Source organism: Mytilus californianus, unplaced genomic scaffold (assembly GCF_021869535.1).
Source record: "Mytilus californianus isolate M0D057914Y unplaced genomic scaffold, xbMytCali1.0.p SCAF_8, whole genome shotgun sequence".
Lineage (NCBI taxonomy): Eukaryota > Metazoa > Mollusca > Bivalvia > Mytilida > Mytilidae > Mytilus > Mytilus californianus.
The window spans coordinates 57,170,223-57,192,305 of record NW_026262734.1 but is presented as its reverse complement, the minus strand read 5'-3'; the positions used below and the strand labels follow the sequence as shown (position 1 = coordinate 57,192,305).

Genomic DNA, 22,083 nt, shown 5'->3' with positions numbered 1-22,083 from the left:
TGGCTCATTGTTTCGTTTAGGAAAGTGCTAATTTTTTTCAGATTTAAGATTTTGATTTCCGTCGGATACTTTAACAACCTCTGGTTTTTACCCTTATTCAGTTTTTTTGCATCTTCATATTGAAAAAAGAAAAATGTAAAATCAAGCAAAAAAAAAAAAAAAAAATAAGATGGACAGTTGATCAAAAGTTAAGTTTAAACTTATTTGAAATAATAACTAGAAATCAGCTTCACATAAATGTATGACTAAGAAAGTAGATAGGAAGGAATAAGAGAGCCATTGAGGCTCAATAAATATATAGATATGATAAATGCAAAAACCATTCAATTAACTAGTAATTAAAGCTAATAACTGTGATTTTTCAATTTTGCCGTTTTACAGTGTGCCTTTTCTTGTAGTACGACATGCTATCTCTATTTTGGGTTTTTTAATTGAACAACACAATAAAATTATGTAACATATTTATTATAAATCAAAGGCCTAAGCGCACCATACCTTACTGAAATGAACTTTGATCAACATATTTTACGAGTTCATAAAATTTGTCATGAAATGCATGTAATTCCACTTAGTCCAGTTTCAAATTGTAACAAAATTTTACCAAATTTAGTTAATCATTAAGCATATGCATACCACGAATACGGATGTATTCTATATCATACTTGTCATTTATTAGTTTCAACTTCCTTTAAATGATTCATAGTTATTGAATAAGAGTCAATAGCTACAATGAGGACATACACACTTTAGGAAGTTATTTCGAAAACAGTAAGGTATGGTTACATATAATATTTTAAAAAATATGAAAATTTTTAACTCAAGCGTAAAGAGAGATTATGTTATCTGTCACGATGGTGTTTTCGTTGCTGGTCAAGTAATAATCCCTTTTTAGTTCGCCTGATCAAAGGGGCCAGTGTGAGCTTTTCAGTTGGTGTCCATCGTCTGTCGTCGTTTTTTATCCGTTATCTTATCCTCGTTAAACTACTGGGCTAAACATGTCCACAATTATCCTTATTGTTATTTAGTTTTACATTTAAAAAACCTTTTAGACGAAGATGAGGGGTGATATTATTATTTTGATGTTACTTAGTATTGAACATCTCAAGGCCAGAAGAAAACTTTGTCCGATGATCCCGCATGCCAAGCAACATGATTGCCAAGGCTTAAAGTTGAACATAGAGATAAAATGCATGTAAACCGTTATAGAAAAGTTTAGAGAAAATCTGAAAGTGCAGAAAATTTCGGAATGTCAAGAACGAGATACCTTGATTTCACAAAAATTGTTAGACGACTCCTTGTTGATGATTTTCACATTTTTAACAACCTCTGATGTAAACTATAATAGACAGAGGGAAACTGTAACACCGAAAATCATCATCAGGAAATAATCAACAAATAAGTTAATATGGCCGAAATCGTCAGTTGATTCATTAAATGAGTTAATCTCATACATATACGATTTCTTGTCATTTTTCATCTCTGTTAGAAGCTGTTATAGTTCAATTCAATTCAATTCAAATACTTAGTGTCATATAAACTCTAAACACTAAGTTTGTGACACATTATATAAACATACACAAAATACATTTCACAAACAAAACATAGGAAAACATACATGTATCCTATATATAAAACATAAAAAGTTAAAAAGCAAAACAATCAATTTATATATTTATTTAATATAAATAAATCAAGAGTCCCCTGTCCTCACTTCTAATGCCTGCTTCTTTTGAGGTTGATGGGCAAAGAAGATATCTAATTTTCTCATTTTCTTGCCAGGACATAAAATCTGGCATATGTTTAACTACATTTCCTATAAAGTTATTTCTTAGTTTACAATTTTTCTACAGTATAGAATAAAATGAGCTTCATCCTCCAATGTGCATAAATGAAGTCTTTTTTTCTCTTAGATTGATGGAAACTGAAAACATCAATATTAATCAGTATGCAAGATCCACATATATTTTAACGCCGAAACCGACAGTCGACTCCGTAAAGGAATTATTGCACGTGAAAACCAGTTTTTAACCCTAATGTTTTGTTGTGGAAAATATATAAGATAGAGAGAAACTGTATACGGCACTATTGACCTGCAGGACATTTTCTAACGTCAAAGCAACGTGGTCGATTTATCAGTTGACTCATGATCAGGAGTTTTCACAATTTTACGCCTAGCTTTTTACATTCTAATTTGTTTTAAACTATGAATTATGCTCATTGTTTTCTGACAAAGAAATACTTGTCAGTCTCATTCCTTCCTGTTTGAATGTGAGACCATTTTAACGGTGGAATAGTGTATAGTCTGTGTATAAGCCAAGGTTCCGTGTAGAATACCGTACTTTGACCTATAACGGTTTACTTTTATAAATTTTGACTTGGATGGAGAGTTGTCTCATTGGCACTCATACCACATCTTCTTATTCTATGTGTAATTAGATACGATCAATGTTTACACCACGGTCTATGGTTCGGGGAAAGGTTGAGCGCTCACAATCATGTTTTAAACTGGTTCGTTCTTTATGTGCATGTCCTACGTAAAGTGCCTGCAATTCATTAATATTCATTGTTTGTTGTCTGCTATAACTGTTTTTCGTTAATTGTTTTGTCATAATTGTTGCCGTTTGCTTTTTTTTCTTTTGGAATGTTTTACGCGTTGTAATGTACGAAAAACAAACTGAAAAAAGGTAACAACACAATTTTTGTTTGAAAATCTCTTTTTTTTTTCTATAATCAAGAAGTATTAAAGCATTCGGCCGAAAATGATACCAGCGCTCATCTTCTGATATTTGATATCTTTTTAGATAGAAATTAAGTCATGTCAATGAAGTGTTCTCTTATTTGTAGTTTTTATATTAGATCTACCATCATCTTGTCTATGAATCGGAGAAACAAAACACACTTTTTTAAATAAACAACAGTGAAAAGGTATGTAATCAAATTTATTCGTTCATTGTGTGTTTATTTGTGTCACTACGTTTTTTGGTTGAGTTAAGTCATTCTAATTGATATTTTATAGTGTGTCTTTCTATGTTGTGATGTTATACTACTGTTTCAGAAAAGGGAGAAGGTTTGTTACCATTAAAACGTTAAATCCCGCTGCAATTGTTTGCACCTGTCCTAAGTCAGGAATCTGATGTTCAGTGGTTGTCGTTTGTTTATTATGTGGTTCATAAATATATAAGTGTTTCTCGTTTCTCGTTTTTCATATAGATTAGCAGTTGGTTTTCCCGTTTGTATTGTTTTACACTAGTAATTTTTGGGGCCCTTTATAGCTTGCTGTTCGGTGTGAGCCTAGGCTCCGTGTTGAAGACCGTACCTTGACCTATAATGGTTTACTTTTATAAATTGTGACTTGGATGGAGAGTTGTCTCATTGGCACTCATACCACATATTCCTATATATATTTGTAGGCATATTTAAGTATAACAATAAGTAATGTAATGAATTCATGCAGTGATTGTTTCATTGATAATAGTTTATAATCAGTTACATACATTGTCTCTTAAACATAATATTTGTATTAAATGCAATAGTTTGAAATTCATAATTTGTAAAATACTGTATACTAATGGAAATATTTAACAAAACGCTTGTTTTTAGATATGGAAGCGGCGTTTGGTTCTTTGTTACACTTGTTGTTGGTGTTTTCGGCACATCCAGGTATCTTACTTGTTATATTGATTTATACATGCATTATTGAAAATATATACTATTAAAATAATAATATGAAGTAAGGTTTCAAGCATACGGAAAGTAGTTTTCCACAATTACTTCAAGAACTGACCTTCATTTGCAATTGTTTTGAAAAGAAGGAAAAATACTGCTACATGTATAATAAAAAAAAAATCATGATTGGTAAGCATTCATAATATCGTTGTATTCAAGCTATGGTTGGGACTACCTGCTCTCCTTATATATTTTATCTTTATAGTAATACAACTATGCAATCTGTGTAAGCCATTGAAAGTCAAACGACGGAGAAACTGAGTGACAATACATTTTATCACATCACTGTAGTTAAGAAATAAACATTCGAACTCAAAATCGTACCTCTAAAAAGGATGCATGTTTTCTTCTATTTTAAATCTGCAACAGGTTTTCATAGTTAAAATTACATTATATTTTGTATTAAAATGTATTTTGAATTTGATGTTTGTCACAAGGATTGCAAGCTGCTGAGATAGTAACGATGTACGTTATTCCCGGTACTGATGTGATAATAAAATGCCCAAATGATGACGTAAACTCCTGGCAATATTGTGAATCCAAAGTATTACTTGCTCTATGCGAAAATGGCGATAGCAGCAAAAATGGAATTAATCCAGCTTTAAATGTATCTGACAGAATTACAGTTACTTCAGAATGTCAACTTAAAATAGACAATTTTACGACTGACGATCTCGGCACATACCTCTGCGTGGCAAATACTAATACAAACGATAAAGAAAATTACCAAATAAGAGTCCAGCCTCGAAGTAAGTAGTATTTTTTTCAAATAAATTCAGACGCGAATAATATCGATAATTTTGTTAATTCTTCTTCAGTTATATCAATATTTCTGCTGATCATGACCGAAATATTGTATGATGAAAACGTGTCCATAAATATAATGCACTGTTATTGTTTAAATAACACTAGAAGAAGACGAATCATAAATTATTTCCAAATAATTTTAAGAAAATGCATACACACCAATGAATAAAAACATAAATACGGGAAAGTGGGCCTTACCTTAGCTAAAACTAGTCAGATTTAAAAACTTAACCATAAACTACACGTCCTATGTTATGTTTAGTTTACAGAAGCAGGCAAAATGGTACCTCGAACACGATTTTGCAATTACATATCTACTCAGGAATTTTCGGGGGATGGGAAACACACTTCAATAACACATAAATCGCTATCTTCTCTTTTAACCTTGGTTAAAATATCACTGCAACCATTCATTTACATGTACATGTATACAGAAATAAAATCCTACTATAAAATCTGATCGATGAGTTCATTTTCAGAAAATTAGAAACGTTTTGTCATAGAAAACGCCATGATTTGATTGACATACTTAGTTCATGAACAATAAAGTTAAGTTGAACATCTGATACATGTCATGAATTAAATACATTTATTCGTAAAAGGTGTGTTATTTATATAACAGTTCGCTCGGGCATTTTATTTATGCAATTGTTTTGATGATAAGACCTACCAAAAAATACACTTCCTATCCTTAGCCATATATCGATGGTTTGTCGTATAAAAATGCATCAAGTTTTGTCTGTAGAAACGTTTCATCTATTATGAAAGCATATCATTCTACATGTAATAGACAAAAGAAAATAACATTATTGCGACATCTCAGCTTGGCACAGAAACGTTCGGAAAGACATAGTTTTAATAATATTTAAATCGCAATACGTACTTATAATAAACTATCTTAGTTTGAGAGGTGCTTCAGTTTTAAAGCATGCACCTCATGTGCACATTATTTTTAACTTCCTTGAATAATATTTCAGCCATTAAGATACTTGATGCTGACAGTTCTATTATTCGTGGCATAGAGGGATTCAATGTTACCTTAACATGTAGTGTTCTAGGAGGTATGCCTGGTGATACTCTTTTTTGGACAAGAAGCAATGAATTACTAAGTGTAGGCAGCACTTCATCTTTGAATTATACATTTAAAGCGAATCGATCTTTCAATATGAAGGAATTTGTTTGTATGGCAAACAATACGAAAGACATTTATCCACTAGAAGTTCGTGTACAACTTAATCTCATATGTAAGTAGTGAAGTTGTTCGGATATCATTGATTTAATTGAAAATGTATCTTACATTATGATTAGAATTTTGTTTCACATTTTTTTAGCATCTTCTTTATTCTTTTTTTCTTTTAGTTGCATTTCAACATTATGACATTATTGTCTCAAGTAGCAACTGTACGTTTTGTGTTGTAGCAACTTTAATATTCTGTATATCTGTGGAAATATTTTATATATTAAAAAACATACTGGTTTTGTAAAGAGTAAAATGGTCATTCATGGGATGAATACTTCTATTTCTTTTTAAAATTAATTCAATACACTAATGTTGTTTCGTTATTTCTATGGAAATACGATGGAATTATTATTTTAGACGTCTTCACAACAGAAAAAGAAGGATAACTTCCATCTAAATATTTCAGTACATTCATATTGTTTCCTTTGTATCCAATATATATATGGATATAACAATAATAATATTGATTAGCACTGTACGGATCTTAACCAAAGAACAACCAATTGTTCGTTTGGTGCGAACACTTCGTTAATATGTTTTGCAGTAAAACCTGAAGTGACGATAACCGTTTTTCAAAACTCAAGTAAAAGAAAAGATCGAATGAGTATACAGGTAAGACAGGGTCATTACGTGCAACTAAAATGTCAGGATAAATCTGAAGAAAATGAACATGCCGAGATGACATGGCTCTTTAATGGGATGTTATTACAAAATGATTCAAACAAGGTTGTGATTGAACAAATAAACCCTGACAGATCTGGCGAGTATACCTGCATAATAAGAAATAAAGCTGGTACAGACTATGAAGCTGTAAATATAACTGTAACTTGTGAGTACAAATAAAAATAACGTTTTTTGTATATAGATTTATATTTTTTCTTGCACAATATCACTTGCTTTCTTCAAAGAAGGAAAGCAACGCAACGTAATAGCTCTTTCTAGAATAAGACGCATTAGTTTGCTTTTGAAATAACAATATATATATATTTTTTCTTACACAATATCACTTGCTTTCTTCAAAGAAGGAAAGCAACGCAACGTAATAGCTCTTTCTAGAATAAGACACATTAGTTTGCTCTTGAAATAAAAATATATATCTACGTTGTTTCTCGTCAGCATATTGCGCATCAAAACATTATTGATGTGTTTTTGGCATATGTTTAACATGTTTAACACCGCCGCACTGTTGTGCCTGTCCCAAGTCAGGAGCCTCTAGCCTTTGTAAGTCTTATATATTTTTTAATCTTAGTTCATTTATATATTTCGGAGTTTAGCGTGACGTCAATTTATACTGAACTAATACACAATTTTGTTGAGGGCCGTTATTATCTCGCTGTGTTGATGATCCATTGGTGTCCTTGGGCTGTATCCTGCTCTTTAGTCCGGTTGTTGTCTCTAAAACACATACCCCATTTAATATTTTCAATTATATTTGATTCTACATCTAATCTATATGAATGATGTCACAAACTCAGAAAAACGTAATTATTTTAAAAAATAAATCAGTCTAAGGTGCTCTGGAACGGTAAGCAGATCATTCTCCACATGCAGCATCATTTGTGTTACTGATGTAAGTCCTAATCCGATGATAAGTCTAATCCTATGTAATTTGCAACTTACAAAAATATACAGCCTTTGCTTATTCCAAATTATCGTGATTGTGATAGAAAAGTCTAACATTATGCCTACCATATAATGGTACAGATCAAATACATGCATTTATTTAGATATATGATATATATTGATTTCCTTTAATTTAGGCATAGGTTACGAATACTCTATGATTGTGGTAGCATTTGATCGTGTTTTCAAAGTAAATAGTGTATCTTTTTCAGATTTTCCAATTGTTCGATGTGAAAATGTTACATTTAATGATAGCGATAAACTAAGAACTCTGGAGTGTGAGGTGTCAGGTGCACCAAATATGTACAATTTCAGCTGGTTTCATTACAGTTATCACAACCAGCTGATTAGAATGTTTACAAATACTAACAATAAAACGCTAACCTTACCAATTAGAGATTATAATGACCTTTGGTACGAGGATATCGGCATTTACATATGCAATGTAACCAACGGCATTCCGGATGATAGTGGAAATTTATGGCAGACAGGAAAGATTGCTGTGAAGATTGAAGGTAAAGTAGCGCTTTTTGACCTTGAGAATAAGTAAATATGTGAAATAACATATTATCTCACTTACCAAATATGCAAGCAAAATAGCACATCGTACTGTTATTTGAATCGTATTGGTTGATTTTCATTAAATTCGGTAATTCTGTGTTTAATCGGCACCCTTTAATTATAATGTCTGTTTTGTTCACGCATCGTTGTAATTATAACGGAATTTGATAAGACTGTCGTACAAGTGAGAGGTTTAGCGCTATAAAACCAGGTTCAATCCACCATTTTCTACATTTGAAAATGCCTGTACCAAGTCAGGAATATGACAGTTGTTGTCCATTCGTTTGATGTGTTTTGTCATTTGATTTTGCCATGTGATTAGGGACTTTCCGATTGAAATTTCCTCGGAGTTCAGTATTTTTGTGATTTTATTTTTTTTTATATACACTTGGCTGCGGCTGTTTTGAATTTACGCCTACTTTTTCATATGACGAAAACAAAAAACGCGATAATTGGGAGCCGAATTTACAAAATGATTTTCTTTTCCCATTTTCTTTCAAACTTTTGCGATTTCGCTCTATGGGTTTTAAAAAGTTAAAAAAAACCAGATCGCACAATCAAACGGATAGTTTGGTGATATATAAGAACATCGATAAACAACTGTTTCCTTCAGTTTACTATACAACCGGGTCGGAACTTCTTCAAATGGACAGTATTTTACCCGAAGTAGCTACAAAATCGGTTGATCAACAGCATACCAAAATAGTAAACAAAAGACCAATATTGTGAATAACAGGTCGCCCAGGATAAAAGGATATCACATGGATGGTGTCAATGACCCAACTTCGAATAATAAATGAGGCCCCAGGATCATCCTCAAGATGTCACAATTAATATTGCATATATACAGACCTTATTTGTATGAGCAACAAGATTCACGAAAAAAATTGAGGATTATCTCATGTGACCATGAACGATAACAGAACATGTTATCTTAATTTTTTTTCATTCTCTCGTCTAGTTGAATGAATGTTAAAATCCGACCCTAGATACAATGTATCAACTAATGACCATGATTATGTCAGGAATATTAGATATAAACGCTGACCTAATATTTTGACGCAAAATATGCATGATATATTTGCCAATGAGCGTTAAGGTTTATGACCCCTTCTGAATGCCTGTTTATGACGAAATGTTTCAATTAATTGCTACAATATTTGAACAGTAAAAACAGAGATTAAAAGTGACATCCTATTTGTAAATATACCAAAGGGAAACGTTATTTAAATCAGGCCTCACTACTGTACTGTTAAATACCACATTTTCGTTATAAAATTGTAAATATAAATTACTAACGTTTATTGTCTACAAAAAGTCCTAAACAACCGTTACGGTCCAACAAACCTCGTGACACTAAAGTCGAGCTTGCCCTAGAAGGTATAGTTGAAAATGTCTTTCTTTATTCTTGATGAAATCGATATATTTATTTATTTTTTCATTGTTTGGGGAAAATCATTGCTAGAACTGCATGCAAGAACCCTCCATCTATTAAGCACAAAAATTAATAAAACGAGGGGGAAAGCTGGAATTTTTTTGTAACATTTCCTTATGATTAGCAATTAAACAACAAAAGGGTACATCAATAATCTGTAAATGTCAATATAGGCAAATACCTGATTGTTTATATCATTAATGACTCAACATCTTTCTAATAAATCTTCATCATTTAATTTCAGGAATACCGGTTTTAGTTAATCCAAAGAAATACAAGCATATTGGTCATTTTGGTGAGACCTCCAGTATAAGCATTTCTGTTTTTAGTTCTTCAAAAGGTTTAAAAGCAGATTGGTATGACGAGAGACAAATTCATCTTGACAATAGAAGTTGTGTTCCATCTGTGAACGAAGCTGAGACTTTCGGAGAAATAATCAGTGTATCTTCGTTTGAATGCGAGTATGTGATAAAGAATACAACAGAGGATGATTTTCAAAACTATACCGTGAGGGTCACCAATCATTATGGTCAAAACGCTTTCAATATATCGCTTGTGTCTGCAAGTATGTATTAAGAAATAGATTCTTTAAAAAAATGTTAATAAAACTGTACATAATTGACATGGCGAAAATGTTATCAATATCTCATAATGTAAAATGCTTATTTTTGATAAAACTTTGTTCGAAAGACTTAAGATGTTTGCCAGTTGGATTAGAAAACATAAGGGTATCTCTGTGCTACATCACATGCTCTGTTTACATGCCTTCATATATATATATATACTGTGGATTCATTATTATTCGTTGGATACCAATTTTCGTGGATTTCGTGGTTATATGTTAACCACGAAATTAAAAGTTCAACGAATGGCAAAATTACTATAGGCTTGTATGCAGACATTGTCAAAAACCACGAAATTAAAATTTATTTAATTTTGTAAATACGAAGTAGAACAGTGTTCATGATGTTGGATACATTCAAATATTTAATAAAACCAAACATGTATTAGCATGCGATAGATGAAATCAACTGAAAGTATATATTCCAGTTATACTATACAAGTTGCAAGCAAAACACAAACACATTATTTGATTCTATGTGGAAAATGAATTGTGTCTTTTTAGTGGTTGCCAGATTGTCTTTTCCTTTACAGGAGTACCAGACGAACCAACGAATATTCGCTTGCATTCAACAACAAATCAAATTCGTGTAGAATTCAAACCCGGATTTAATGGCGGTAGCGCGCAAAAGATCCTTATTGAGTATAGAAAAGCATCAGCTGGACCATGGATAAGCCTTGAAATTAGAAACCTTTGTAAACCCTATGTCATCCAGAACCTAAAGCCAAACACTGAATACGAATTGCGAATGTATGCTATTAACAAACTTGGAAATAGTACTGTAACGGATATTTATAGAAAATTTACTAAAGGTATATTAGTACGCCGATGTGAAAAAAATGCTGGAAATAATAAAGGCATACAATGTACATACTATTCATTAAACAGCTACCATTTAAAGAGGGGCAAAAGATACTAGAGCGACATTCAAACTCATAGATCGAAAATAAACTGACAACGCCATGGCTAAAACAGAAAATGAAAAACAGACAAAACTTAGTACACAAGAAACAACATAGAAAAGTAAAGACTAAGCAACATGAACCCCGTCAAAATCTGGGGGTGATCTCATGTGCTCCAGAAGGGTAAGCAGATCTTGCTCCACATATGGCACCCGTCGAGTTGCTCATGTTATTACAAACCCGATAAAAAGTCTAATTCGGTAGGTCACATTCGTAAAAAGGGAGCTTTATTGTAGTAACGACATAAGGAACAGCCTCATTAGAACAAAGAAACAAGTCGGCAAGAAGAGGGGCACAATTGGTTCCCATTGGAATGCCGATAGTTTGTTGAAAAACACGTCCTCCAAACGTAACAAATATGTTACCAATCATAACCATTAAGTTATATATTTATCGTACAAGGAGACTGAACCATAAAGGATCGATCTCGTTTATATATGTTGTTGTTTTTCTTAATACTTGATTTAGTTGAATGACATACAAACGTGCATAGCCAGCTTATAACAAGACGTTACGAAAACAACTGAATATCAATTTTGCAAGGTCTTGAATTCAGCTTAAACTTGAGAAAAAACGGACAATTAAAATCATGGACACAACAATCGTTCCAAACATAGACAAAATGTATATTAAATAGTATACTCTGCAGAACAAATCAAAATAGAGTATGTAATAATCAATTAATAATTTCAGTGTATGTAAAAAAAAGAAGATGTAGTATGATAACCAATGATTCAAATATGCAACCGAGACTAAGTGTCATAGAATCTAACATATAGAAAATCGTATGGGTGGCAACCATGAGCAACAATGAGTAAAACGCATACCGTATAGTAAGTCATAAAAAGGCCCCGAGATGACATAAATTCATCTGTAAAACATTTCAAACAAGAAAACAAACGACCTGATTTATGTGAAAAATAATATACAAAAAAATCAAATATGTCTCTTTCAAATAGCAAGTAAAAGAAATTAAAAAGAGAACAAAGGGAGAAAATCATTTGAAGTTACCTGTCTCTCACATTATGTTTTTTTATCAACCGTAATAATATACTCAATACAATAGTTTAGTTTCCACTTTTATTTCTGTATTCAAGATGAGACGAACGGTTCCTCAACACAATACCTCAGTTTTGCTATTGGATTTGTCTTCTTAGCCGGCCTATTTGTAACATGGTTGCGCTTTAGAAAAGGTTTGTTTACCATCATTAAAAACCTAATTTAAATTAGAAAAATACAATTTTTTGGCGATGAACATATTTATTGCTTCTTTTTTAGCCCCAAAATAAAGTAAATCTGTTTCTATCAATATTCAGTTGTCTTATATACTTTTCATATTTAAATGGAATCGACAGAACATTTGTACTCTACGGCGGGTTTTAAATTCGAGATAAACACTTGAAATGTATTATTGTTCAAATACAAATTACTGCTTCGAAATACTAAATAAACTGACGACATTTGAGCAACGTTATCGCATATAAAAAAGAAATGATATTTTCAAATTATGTAATATAATCTAATATTGATAATTGGACAAACCTTCTTTCTGATAGAATTTAAATAGGAATATGCATTTATTAAAAAGCACTTGGCGACAAATGCGTTTCAAGAAAGCTTTGTATCTTGATTTACAACTTATCTTTTTTTTTATTATTTTCAAAGCAAAGAGAATAGATGCTCCTAGGTATAGTTTTTAATTACTGTAATAACATAAACTGTATCGCTCTTTACTACGCGAGATGAACATTTCAAAAATTAATGTCTTTTCAGTTACACTAATTTATTTTTATACTGTTACTAATTTTGTCCAAATTGACACGATCTTTCTTGCATTGGGAGTATGTAATTTTTAATAATCTACATTAATCTATTTCTTTCTTTCATTCCTTTACTTTTATTTCAATTTAAAAACAGTGGCTATGAAAAGTGATTTGTCGTGTGCATAAACCAAGAGGTGCAAAAAGGGAATACACAGGTGAATAAAATTAATTGATTGATTGATTGATTGTTGGTTGTTTAACGTCCAGTGGCAAATATTTCATGCATATTCAGGACGAGAACAAATTAACAATAAATACAATTGGTAGGTTCTGTAATAGAGGCGTCCGGGAATAAGGTAGGAGATATTTGGACTGTCACGGGAAATGAGGGCATATTGGGTAGGGACAGAAATTTAGCATTGTCACAGGTCACCTACGGACCCCTGAAAGAGTGGTTGCAAGGGTTCTTAAAGTGCAATGAGCGTGGCACTCTCTTTACACGAGGCATCGGATTTAACGTCCCCATTCTGACAGGAAGGTGGCTGCAAATTTGTACATACCGCACAACCAAACGGACGCCTCACTTTTACGAGGGTTTTACATTGTTTCTATAATATTCAAGGTAAGATATCAACCTTACCTTGAATAGGCACGATTCTTGTTCATGTTAATCATCATCATGACGTTTGAACAGTCAAATAAGTTAAACATTTAGGAGTACCCAGTCAATCAAAACAGAAAAGATACAGAGGCAAATATAGACCCGTTTATCCATAATTGACCTAGAAAACATGGACGCATCCATTAACCTCTCACGTGACCGATCCGCCATTACAACCGTAAAAAATAACGCACGTGTATTGATCAAAACATAATCGATTTTCTGTTTACATTTGTATTTCCTTCATTTTCTTATTTATTTCACTATGGATACTGCCGAAAGTTATAAAAAAGGTGGAGGCATTTCTTGTGCAGTTAATAGTTATACAAATAATTGTAGTAAATTTAAGATGTGCAAAAAAATCAATAAATAAAATATGTGAACTATACAAGTTGTGCCGACTGCACACAATACTTTTTTTTAATAAAACTTTTTATGAAAGTAAAATTACACTGGCAGACAAATGTTGACACGTCGTCAAACGAAATTATATATGAAAATTAATCCGATGACTACAGTGTATCTGCCTCTGTTTGTATAGAAGATCTACACATCAGATGGATCCAGGATTTTGAAAGGGGGGCCGCGGTTCCCCAAACAAGACACAATTTGTAGTGGAAGCGGTAAAAAGTCTGAATTAACCATGAATGAAGCTTCATAAGGGGTCATGGGCACCCCTAAATCCGTTCCTGTACATTTCTTTAGATAATAACAATGAAACCTACCCCGAGGCTACATGCATGGAGTTATATTCACAAACATTCCAACTGACTTCATTTTCAGAAAACGATATCTGTAACAAACATAAACTATTAGCTACTTCTTTACAAGCAGAACCAAATACAATAAAAGTCCCAACTATGTACTGGTTTCCGAAGCTACACAAATCACCTTACAAATATAGATTTTTTTCGTCTTCAAGTCATTGTTCCACTACTAAATTGTCTATTCTACTTACTAGTACACTTGGTACAATCAAAAACCTGATAATAAATTGTTCAAATAAAGCCTTTGAAAATAGTGGAATTAATTACTTTTGGAGTGTCAAAAACTCGATGGAAGTACTTGATAAATTGCATGCATATATTGGTGATTTTGAATCGGTTCAAAGTTTTGATTTTTCTACCCTATATACCACTTTGCCTCATATTCTTATTAAGAAAAATTCACACACCTAATTAAATGGGCATTTAAAAAGTCGGAATGCGAATACATATGTTCAAACTCTTTAAGGTCATTTTTTAGTAGCAACAAACAAAAGAACTAGGTCAATTGGACATGCTTTGATACTATATCTGCACTTGAATTTTTACTTGATAACATTTTTGTTCGCTTTGGAGATTCCGTATATTGTCAAGTTATCGGAATTCCAATGGAGACTAACTGTGCACCACTTATTGCGGACCTGTTTTTGTATTGTTATGAGTTACAATTTATGACTAAAATCAGCAAAGACCCATCGAAACAACATCTGATACAAAAATTTAACAATACTTTTAGATATTTGGATGATATATTGGGTCTCAATAATGACGACTTCAGTATGTATACTAAAGAAATTTATCCTGTTGAACTTACTTTAAATAAAGCTAATACTAACAATGACCACTGTCCTTTCCTCGATCTTGATATCTATATCATTAACGGGAAGCTTAATACAAAAATTTATGATAAAAGAGATGATTTTTCATTTCCTATCGTTAATTATCCATTTTTAGATGGTGACGTTCCCTTGTCACCATTTTATGGTGTTTATATATCTCAACTTGTACGATTCGCTCGTGTATGTAACAACGTATTAGATTTTAGCGAGAGAAATTTATGTATTACTGAAAAATTATTACACCAGGGTTTTCGATATCATAAACTAGTCAAAACATTTACTAAATTGTATCATCGGTATAAGGACATCATTCGTAAATATAACTCAACATGCAGATATCTTATACGTTCGGGTATTTCACATCCAATCTTTTATGGTAATATTCTTTACAAAGCACAAAAATGTCAGTATTTACCTCAAAAGCTAACAAAACCTTTAAACAGACTTATTAAGAAGGGATATAGTTACGATACTGTTGTCAGGTCATTAAAGATTGCATATTTTGGCTTTAATAGTAATTCACTTATAGGGTCTTTGCATCGGAATTAAACACATTTATTCTAAAACCGGTTGTTGGCATGACACAGGTTATGTTCTTCTCATATATTTTATGACGGTATAATACTAAACCCCTAACAGGAGGGATTGTGCCTGATATTCATATGAGGAAGACATAATCTTTTAATCAGTTAAATTGAGGTCTGGAGCTGGCATGTCAGTAACTGCTAGTAGTTTGTTGTTATTTATGTATTATTGTCATTTTGTTTATTTTCTTTTGTTTCCTATTCTGACATCGGACTCGGACTTCTCTTATACTGAGTTTTACTGTACGTACTGTTGTGCGTTTGTTTTTTCTACATTGGCTAGAGGTATAGGGGTAGGGATGAGATCTCAAAAAACATGTTTAACCCCGCCGCATTTTTGCGCCTGTCCCAAGTCAGGAGCCTCTGGCCTTTGTTAGTCTTGTATCATTTTTAATTTTAGTTTCCTGTGTATAATTTGGAGTTTAGTATGACGTCCATTATCACTGAACTAGTATACATATTTGTTTAGGGGCCAGTTGAGGGACGCCTTCGGGTGTGGGAGTTTCTCGCTGCATTGAAGACCCATTGGTGGCCTTCGGCTGTTGTCTGCTCTATGGTCGGGCTGTTGTCACTTTGACACATTCCCCATTTCCATTCTCAATTTTATAATTGGATGCAAATCAAACAAGTATGAAGAGACGATTTGTTTTTTATACATGACGACTATCTTTAGGCTGCAAAATGTACAGACGTTCCGACAACATTAACTCAGACAAACATATTGTTAGCAGAGGAGTAAGGAGTTCAAAATGGAATAAAATCAGGAAACCACGTCAGCGTATATAGACATATTATGAATGACAGTGACGCCTTATTGTATATTTGTCTTATGTAACTAAGTTTTCTGTACTTTAGTGGAATAAATACACAATTTACTTTTCAACTACGATATTGCAGATCAGCTGTTGCTCGATCGTACTGATGAGGTTAACACTTAGTTTGATGTTTGGTTATTTGGGACGGCGCTTTCATATTTCGAAAAGTAATTAAGGCTTATGAACTATTCTATTCCTTGGTGCCAGTTCTTGCTGAAAAACTTAAAGGTTTTACAAACAGCTGCATCCATAGACAAATCACAGCAAAATTTACTATTAAGGGCACTTCTCTATAAACCTCGTCTTAATGGTCCATATATGGAGGAATGTGTGCTTAAAGTATATATTCACTTTAGTCGGATGGTCCAATATACATCCCTAATGTAATACTGTAATTCTGTTTTTCACTGCATTATTTTTATCGGGGACTTATAAAGGAGTCTAATACAGATTCAGGAAAAAAATATACGAGACCTCTGTTTGAGGTGGGGGAGGGGGAGTTGGCAAAACACTACATGACGCTTTTAAAACATAATTCTAATCATTGCTTTTAATTTACATGTTTGCGTCTTATGTGGTTTAATGACAGTCATTTATTTTCAGCACGGGCCGGAGCATGATGTAATACTATGCATACTAGTAGTTTTATGTCAAGTAATTTTTCTTCAAAAGAAATTGGAATTGAACACCTAATAACTATATGACAACATGGGCCGTGAAAGTTCAACACTTCTTCGGCCCAATTAAATCGCAAAGTTAAGTCTGCATATGGCCCGACGCACTGATAGCATATAGCACAATTCATGCGGAGACAAAAGTGATACGAAAACGTCACTCAATTTTGAGCATTATACGTGAGTCGAACCACAAGCTTTCTGTGAAATAGTTTATCATCAAACGGTACATGTCTATAGGTAAATTTTTTTTCAGAAGATGTAAGTAACCGCGCGCCGGAGAAAACAGGTTGTCGAATATATGACCGTCGGATTAGAAGATTGTTGAATTTTAGGACTGCCTCATTGTAGGTTTGCATGACTACAGAAATTTCTATGAGTTTGATAAAATTGCACCTGGTTTTTCTGATATATCATATTCGACCAGCAAGACAATCTATTTTTATTTATGTATGTGTTATAATAATCAATACTATGATTACCAAATGATTATAATCGATATGTAACCTGGGATTCGTATTCGCAAATATTATGTCCCTGTTCTAACGTATCAAATACCGTGAGTTATATTTTAAGGACACGACACCTGGCCTGCAATACACTTATAGTTTTAATGTCCATTCCTTAACTAATTACTTTATTATTTATTTTGTAAGTTTGCCGAGGTCAATTACGCTTCACATTCTTGTGTTTACGTTAATTATATGCGGTCTGGGAAATAGATGTATATCTTGTTTACATTTTTTTCACGGTTGTAATGGCGATCGTACTACAACGACGCCTAGGAGTCGCGTCACAAACTAAGGCAGATAATTGAAAAAAACTGTCTATAGCTCACGGAATTGAAACATCAGTTCAATTACAATAACTGAATTATCAATCTTAAATCTTTTACTGTTTTCATCTTTGAAAAATGTAACTATACACTTCAAATTAAGAAAATGATAAGAAAAGATCAATGAACGTTATCTTTTCCAAATAGCTAATCAATAGAATTTGTTTTTGTTTTCATTTAAGGACTGACTGTAATATTTTTTCTGTCTTTGAAGAAATTACATTAAAAATTTGGTGCACACTGCATAACCCGCTTAGCGGTTTATTTTTAAGTGTGCACCAGATTTTTTATGTTTGTTCGAATAGAAAGGAAACATATTACAGTCATGCCTAATAATTTAATTATAAATTTCATTTTAAGTCGCAATAAATCATGAAAGAACGTTGATGACGTCACGGTCACATGACAAAATTATGTATATGAACTGATAGACAACACTGTCATCCAATCAGAAGACGCGTTACATCCACAATTAAATTATTTTTAAGTAAACCATGATCAATGAATGCCGACTTATAATTATTGAAAAACATTTTTCAGGCACTTCTGTAAAAGGAATTACACAACCATGGGAAATCTTTGTATGTCCAACGTACCCTTATCTTTTTTTTTCTTAATGTGACATCGCCGTCTGAGACTTCTCAACGAAATTGTATTTACCATGAGTAAAAATGTGTTACTCAAGCTTTTGTTTTTCGAAGTAATGTTTTTAAATAGTTGTTATTGTTTTTGTCCTTTTTTCGTTCTCCTTATTCTACTAATAATAATGCATATTTCGGGTAAAAAACAGTTAGTCATAGTGATATTTTATGACACGAATTATTGGAAAGACGGTCATAAGGGTGGCATCATAATAACAACGTGTCTTATTTTATTAAAGAATTATCAGTGTTGTCTTTACGACATGTTTTGTGGTAATTATAATCGTCTCTATATCCATTTGACAATTCATTCGCAATATCAGCAACTTTAAGTTTCATTAAATCCATTTTTTATTTCATTTGACCAAAGTGAAAACAAACCAGTAACACTAGGTATAATGGTGTAAATCATTCTGTACCTTTATTGTGTTAATAAAGAAAATATAAACATGATCAAATGGTCTCAATTTCATCATATATCTGTTTGTGACAATTTGGAAATGATAAAGCATTTTACGTGTGTACATATAAGTGATCTCCATCATATTTATCTTTTTGTTTTGCTGCAGGTCTATCCCAAACGAACAGCAAATACAAGGTAAAGTTTATAGCTCATGTTATCAATGTCCATAAATTTATTTCTTTAATGGTAACACCAAAAGAACAAACTCAAGTTTTCATTACACGATATTTACAACGCTCGCATGTGATGAAGCCATGTGGTCGCACCACAACGAGGACATGATAGTGCCCTCTGCATCACGTTACGAGCGATAGTTACTTGTGCAAAAATATTTTGTTTGTTTACTCGACCTTTCAATCCCAATTGGCACATATAAACGAGTAATAATAACTTTAATTACTTGCTATTGGTGAAGCTAAATAAACCAGCACCAATAGAAATATTTCGCCTGTACAAGAATTCATGTTCTAGATCAGTTTCATTTAATAGGTTTATACATATGATTTATTTTTGTCTATGTTTCACAATAATTAATTCTAAGCAGACATCTACACCATTGTAATTATTTTGTATGAAACAATTTTAAAGTTTGTTAAAATTACTTTATTTTGATGAGATTTGAAAACCAATTAATGCTTGTTTTAGGAGTTGGTGTAATTGTTAATAATATGTACGGGTCTGCAGTTGATCCATCAGCATCTGCTAGTAGAGAAGACGTATATTCATCGATTGAGAGACACAGGCAAAATTTGGACATTCAGGAAGTGACGTACAAGATTGCAGGAGAAGGAAAAACTAGTTAGTATTTGGTACTTTGTTGGTAAAACAAATACAGAAATAAGGTGTAGCTCGTTCGGACAACTAAACAATATAAATTGTGTCTTTATATTTATCAAGTATATATCTGTAATTTGAGTAATGTCCTTTTTTCACATTGTGTCTTAGGTGTATAAAGCATATTGCATCTGATTTAAGTGTGTTATATTGTGATAAATCAACAATAAGTGTTCTGAAAAAGAACTATCAAAGATTTTGTACGCCGGATGCACGTTTCGTCTACAAAAGAAACCATCACTGATACTAAGAAAAAGAAGTTAAAAGGCTAAATGAATTGCAAAGTATTGCACAACTTTTTTCGTTTGCCGCAGCAGTTGGTATAATACGAGTTTAGATAAACGCTGGTTATAAGTCAAAAGACAGAAAAGTTCTGTAATCCTGATATAATTTTGACGTTATTTGACTTATATTGATACTTACATAAAAAACTGAAGGATCAGCAAAAAATATAAACAAACACTCTATCCTACAAAAAATCCAAAGTAGATCAAAAGATGAAAATAGTCAATACTAGGCTGCCTTGGACTCGGTGTATATCAATTATCTTGAGAACTTACAGAAACTGTTAAGTTTCAAAACTATGATGAAACTGAAGTCTGCAAATTGCTTATTTTATTACGTACCATAGAACATCCAATACTGGTTAGAAATTATAAAACGCTCTGCCCTCTATTATTAAACTCATTTGCATTTTATTAGAATACAACATTAATCGATTGCTTCAGAATAATTTAGAGTTCGGAAAATATTCTAGAAACTTTGAAAAAAACAATATCCAAGCAGGAAAATGTGTTAAATATAAAGAACACATTGTGTGTAAATTTCGACAACGTGACTCATATTTTCTAAAAAAAAAATTCTAATTATCAAGCGTGCAAATTGAAAATGAGTTGTTGTTTTTTGTATTTGATATTATTTGATTCACTAACTTAATATTTGTTGTTCATTCTATCGCAATCGCTATCATGATGATTCGAGCATTTCTTGTATTTATTGTAGAAAAGTTCCGGCGTACAGACAGAAAAGAAAGAAACAGAAACAACGTAAATATACCTTTTTTTGTTTACATGGGAATTCATATATTGATTTCGATTTCGTAATATGCAAATGTGGATTCCCATTTGTATGATATATATAGTTGATGGCGATATATAAAGGAATTTTATAATGTGTAGGCTAACATTGTATATCATGTACTTTTGTTCACTAAATATGCGTAAAATTCTGTACATATTTCCAATATGGATTCATTAATGTAACGCAACAAATGTATACAGTGTTTATTTTTCTATTTCAGGAAAGAGGTTCATCAAAACTGAATTATATTGATGTTGTCTTTGAACCCAAACCATGTATCGGAAAGTTTTACATTCATGGAGCTGATAACAGAACACCATATGCAGATGTCGATTTTTCAGCAAAAGCAGAACCGCTCATTAGTTCAGATGAGGATGACATACGTTCTATTAATAGGAAGGACAATGGCGATGACTTTGTGTCCTTGGAAGACGTTCAGCAGTGGAACATTACTGAAGATTGATATATATATATATGTATATTTTTTTTTTTTACTTTTGCTTTCCATTAGACTAGTGTGTATTTTCTATAAATCTAAGCGAGGTACCATATAATACACGTATAAAAGAAAACAAAGGTCCATGTGCCTCCATGGAATGTGGATGTTTTGTTTAGATCGATATCAATGTACTTATACGTTTAGGAACTTTAATGATGATGACAAGTCTTAAATTATATAAACGCAAAATAGACCATGACAAATTGTATTACATTACTCAGTTGTTAGTTGTGTCATTGCGTAAGTTAACTGACATATTTCTGTGTCGGTAGGTTGCATGCAGTTTGTGTTGCTCAATGTTTTGTTTGTTTCCTATAAACTGTTTGTATTTTCGTCATATCTATTTTGGACCATGGTGTTGTCAGTTTTATTGAACTTATGATTTTGCAATGTCCCTTTGGTGTGTTCTCTCTAATTTTGCATCATTAAATTAGTTTTTTCGAGTTTTTAGAATAATGTCCAATAAACCTTGGTATCTCATTAAATATGTGTCTTTTCGATCACCGGGCCCATTAATTTTCCTTCATTATGCCCTTGCAATGAACTTCTATTCTTAATTGTTTAACTACCCTACACGACTAGGACAACAACAGATTACTTATAACCAATTGTAAGATTATATCCTTGTATCTAGCTGATTTTGACAGAGTCACTT

General features: G+C 32.3%; 1 protein-coding gene across 1 annotated transcript; it reads left to right on the top strand.

Moving 5' to 3' along the window:
• Positions 1-6,198: 6,198 nt before the first annotated feature.
• Positions 6,199-21,760, top strand: LOC127711461 (fasciclin-2-like). The gene is made up of 10 exons (XM_052217527.1): positions 6,199-6,602; positions 7,609-7,911; positions 9,637-9,957; positions 10,548-10,826; positions 12,074-12,169; positions 12,642-12,663; positions 19,122-19,150; positions 19,661-19,813; positions 20,852-20,895; positions 21,150-21,760. The coding sequence occupies exons 1-10, from the start codon at positions 6,374-6,376 to the stop codon at positions 21,390-21,392; spliced, it is 1,719 nt and encodes a 572-aa protein (XP_052073487.1). The 5' UTR covers positions 6,199-6,373; the 3' UTR covers positions 21,393-21,760.
• The last annotated feature ends 323 nt before the right edge of the window (positions 21,761-22,083 follow it).

Coding starts and splice junctions, on each gene's coding strand:
- LOC127711461 (XM_052217527.1), top strand. CDS start 6,374: ATGAGTATACAGGTAAGACAGGGTCATTACGTGCAACTAAAATGTCAG. Junction 7,912..9,636: donor GATTGCTGTGAAGATTGAAG/GTAAAGTAGCGC, acceptor ATTTAATTTCAG/GAATACCGGTTTTAGTTAAT. Junction 10,827..12,073: donor TTATAGAAAATTTACTAAAG/GTATATTAGTAC, acceptor TCTGTATTCAAG/ATGAGACGAACGGTTCCTCA.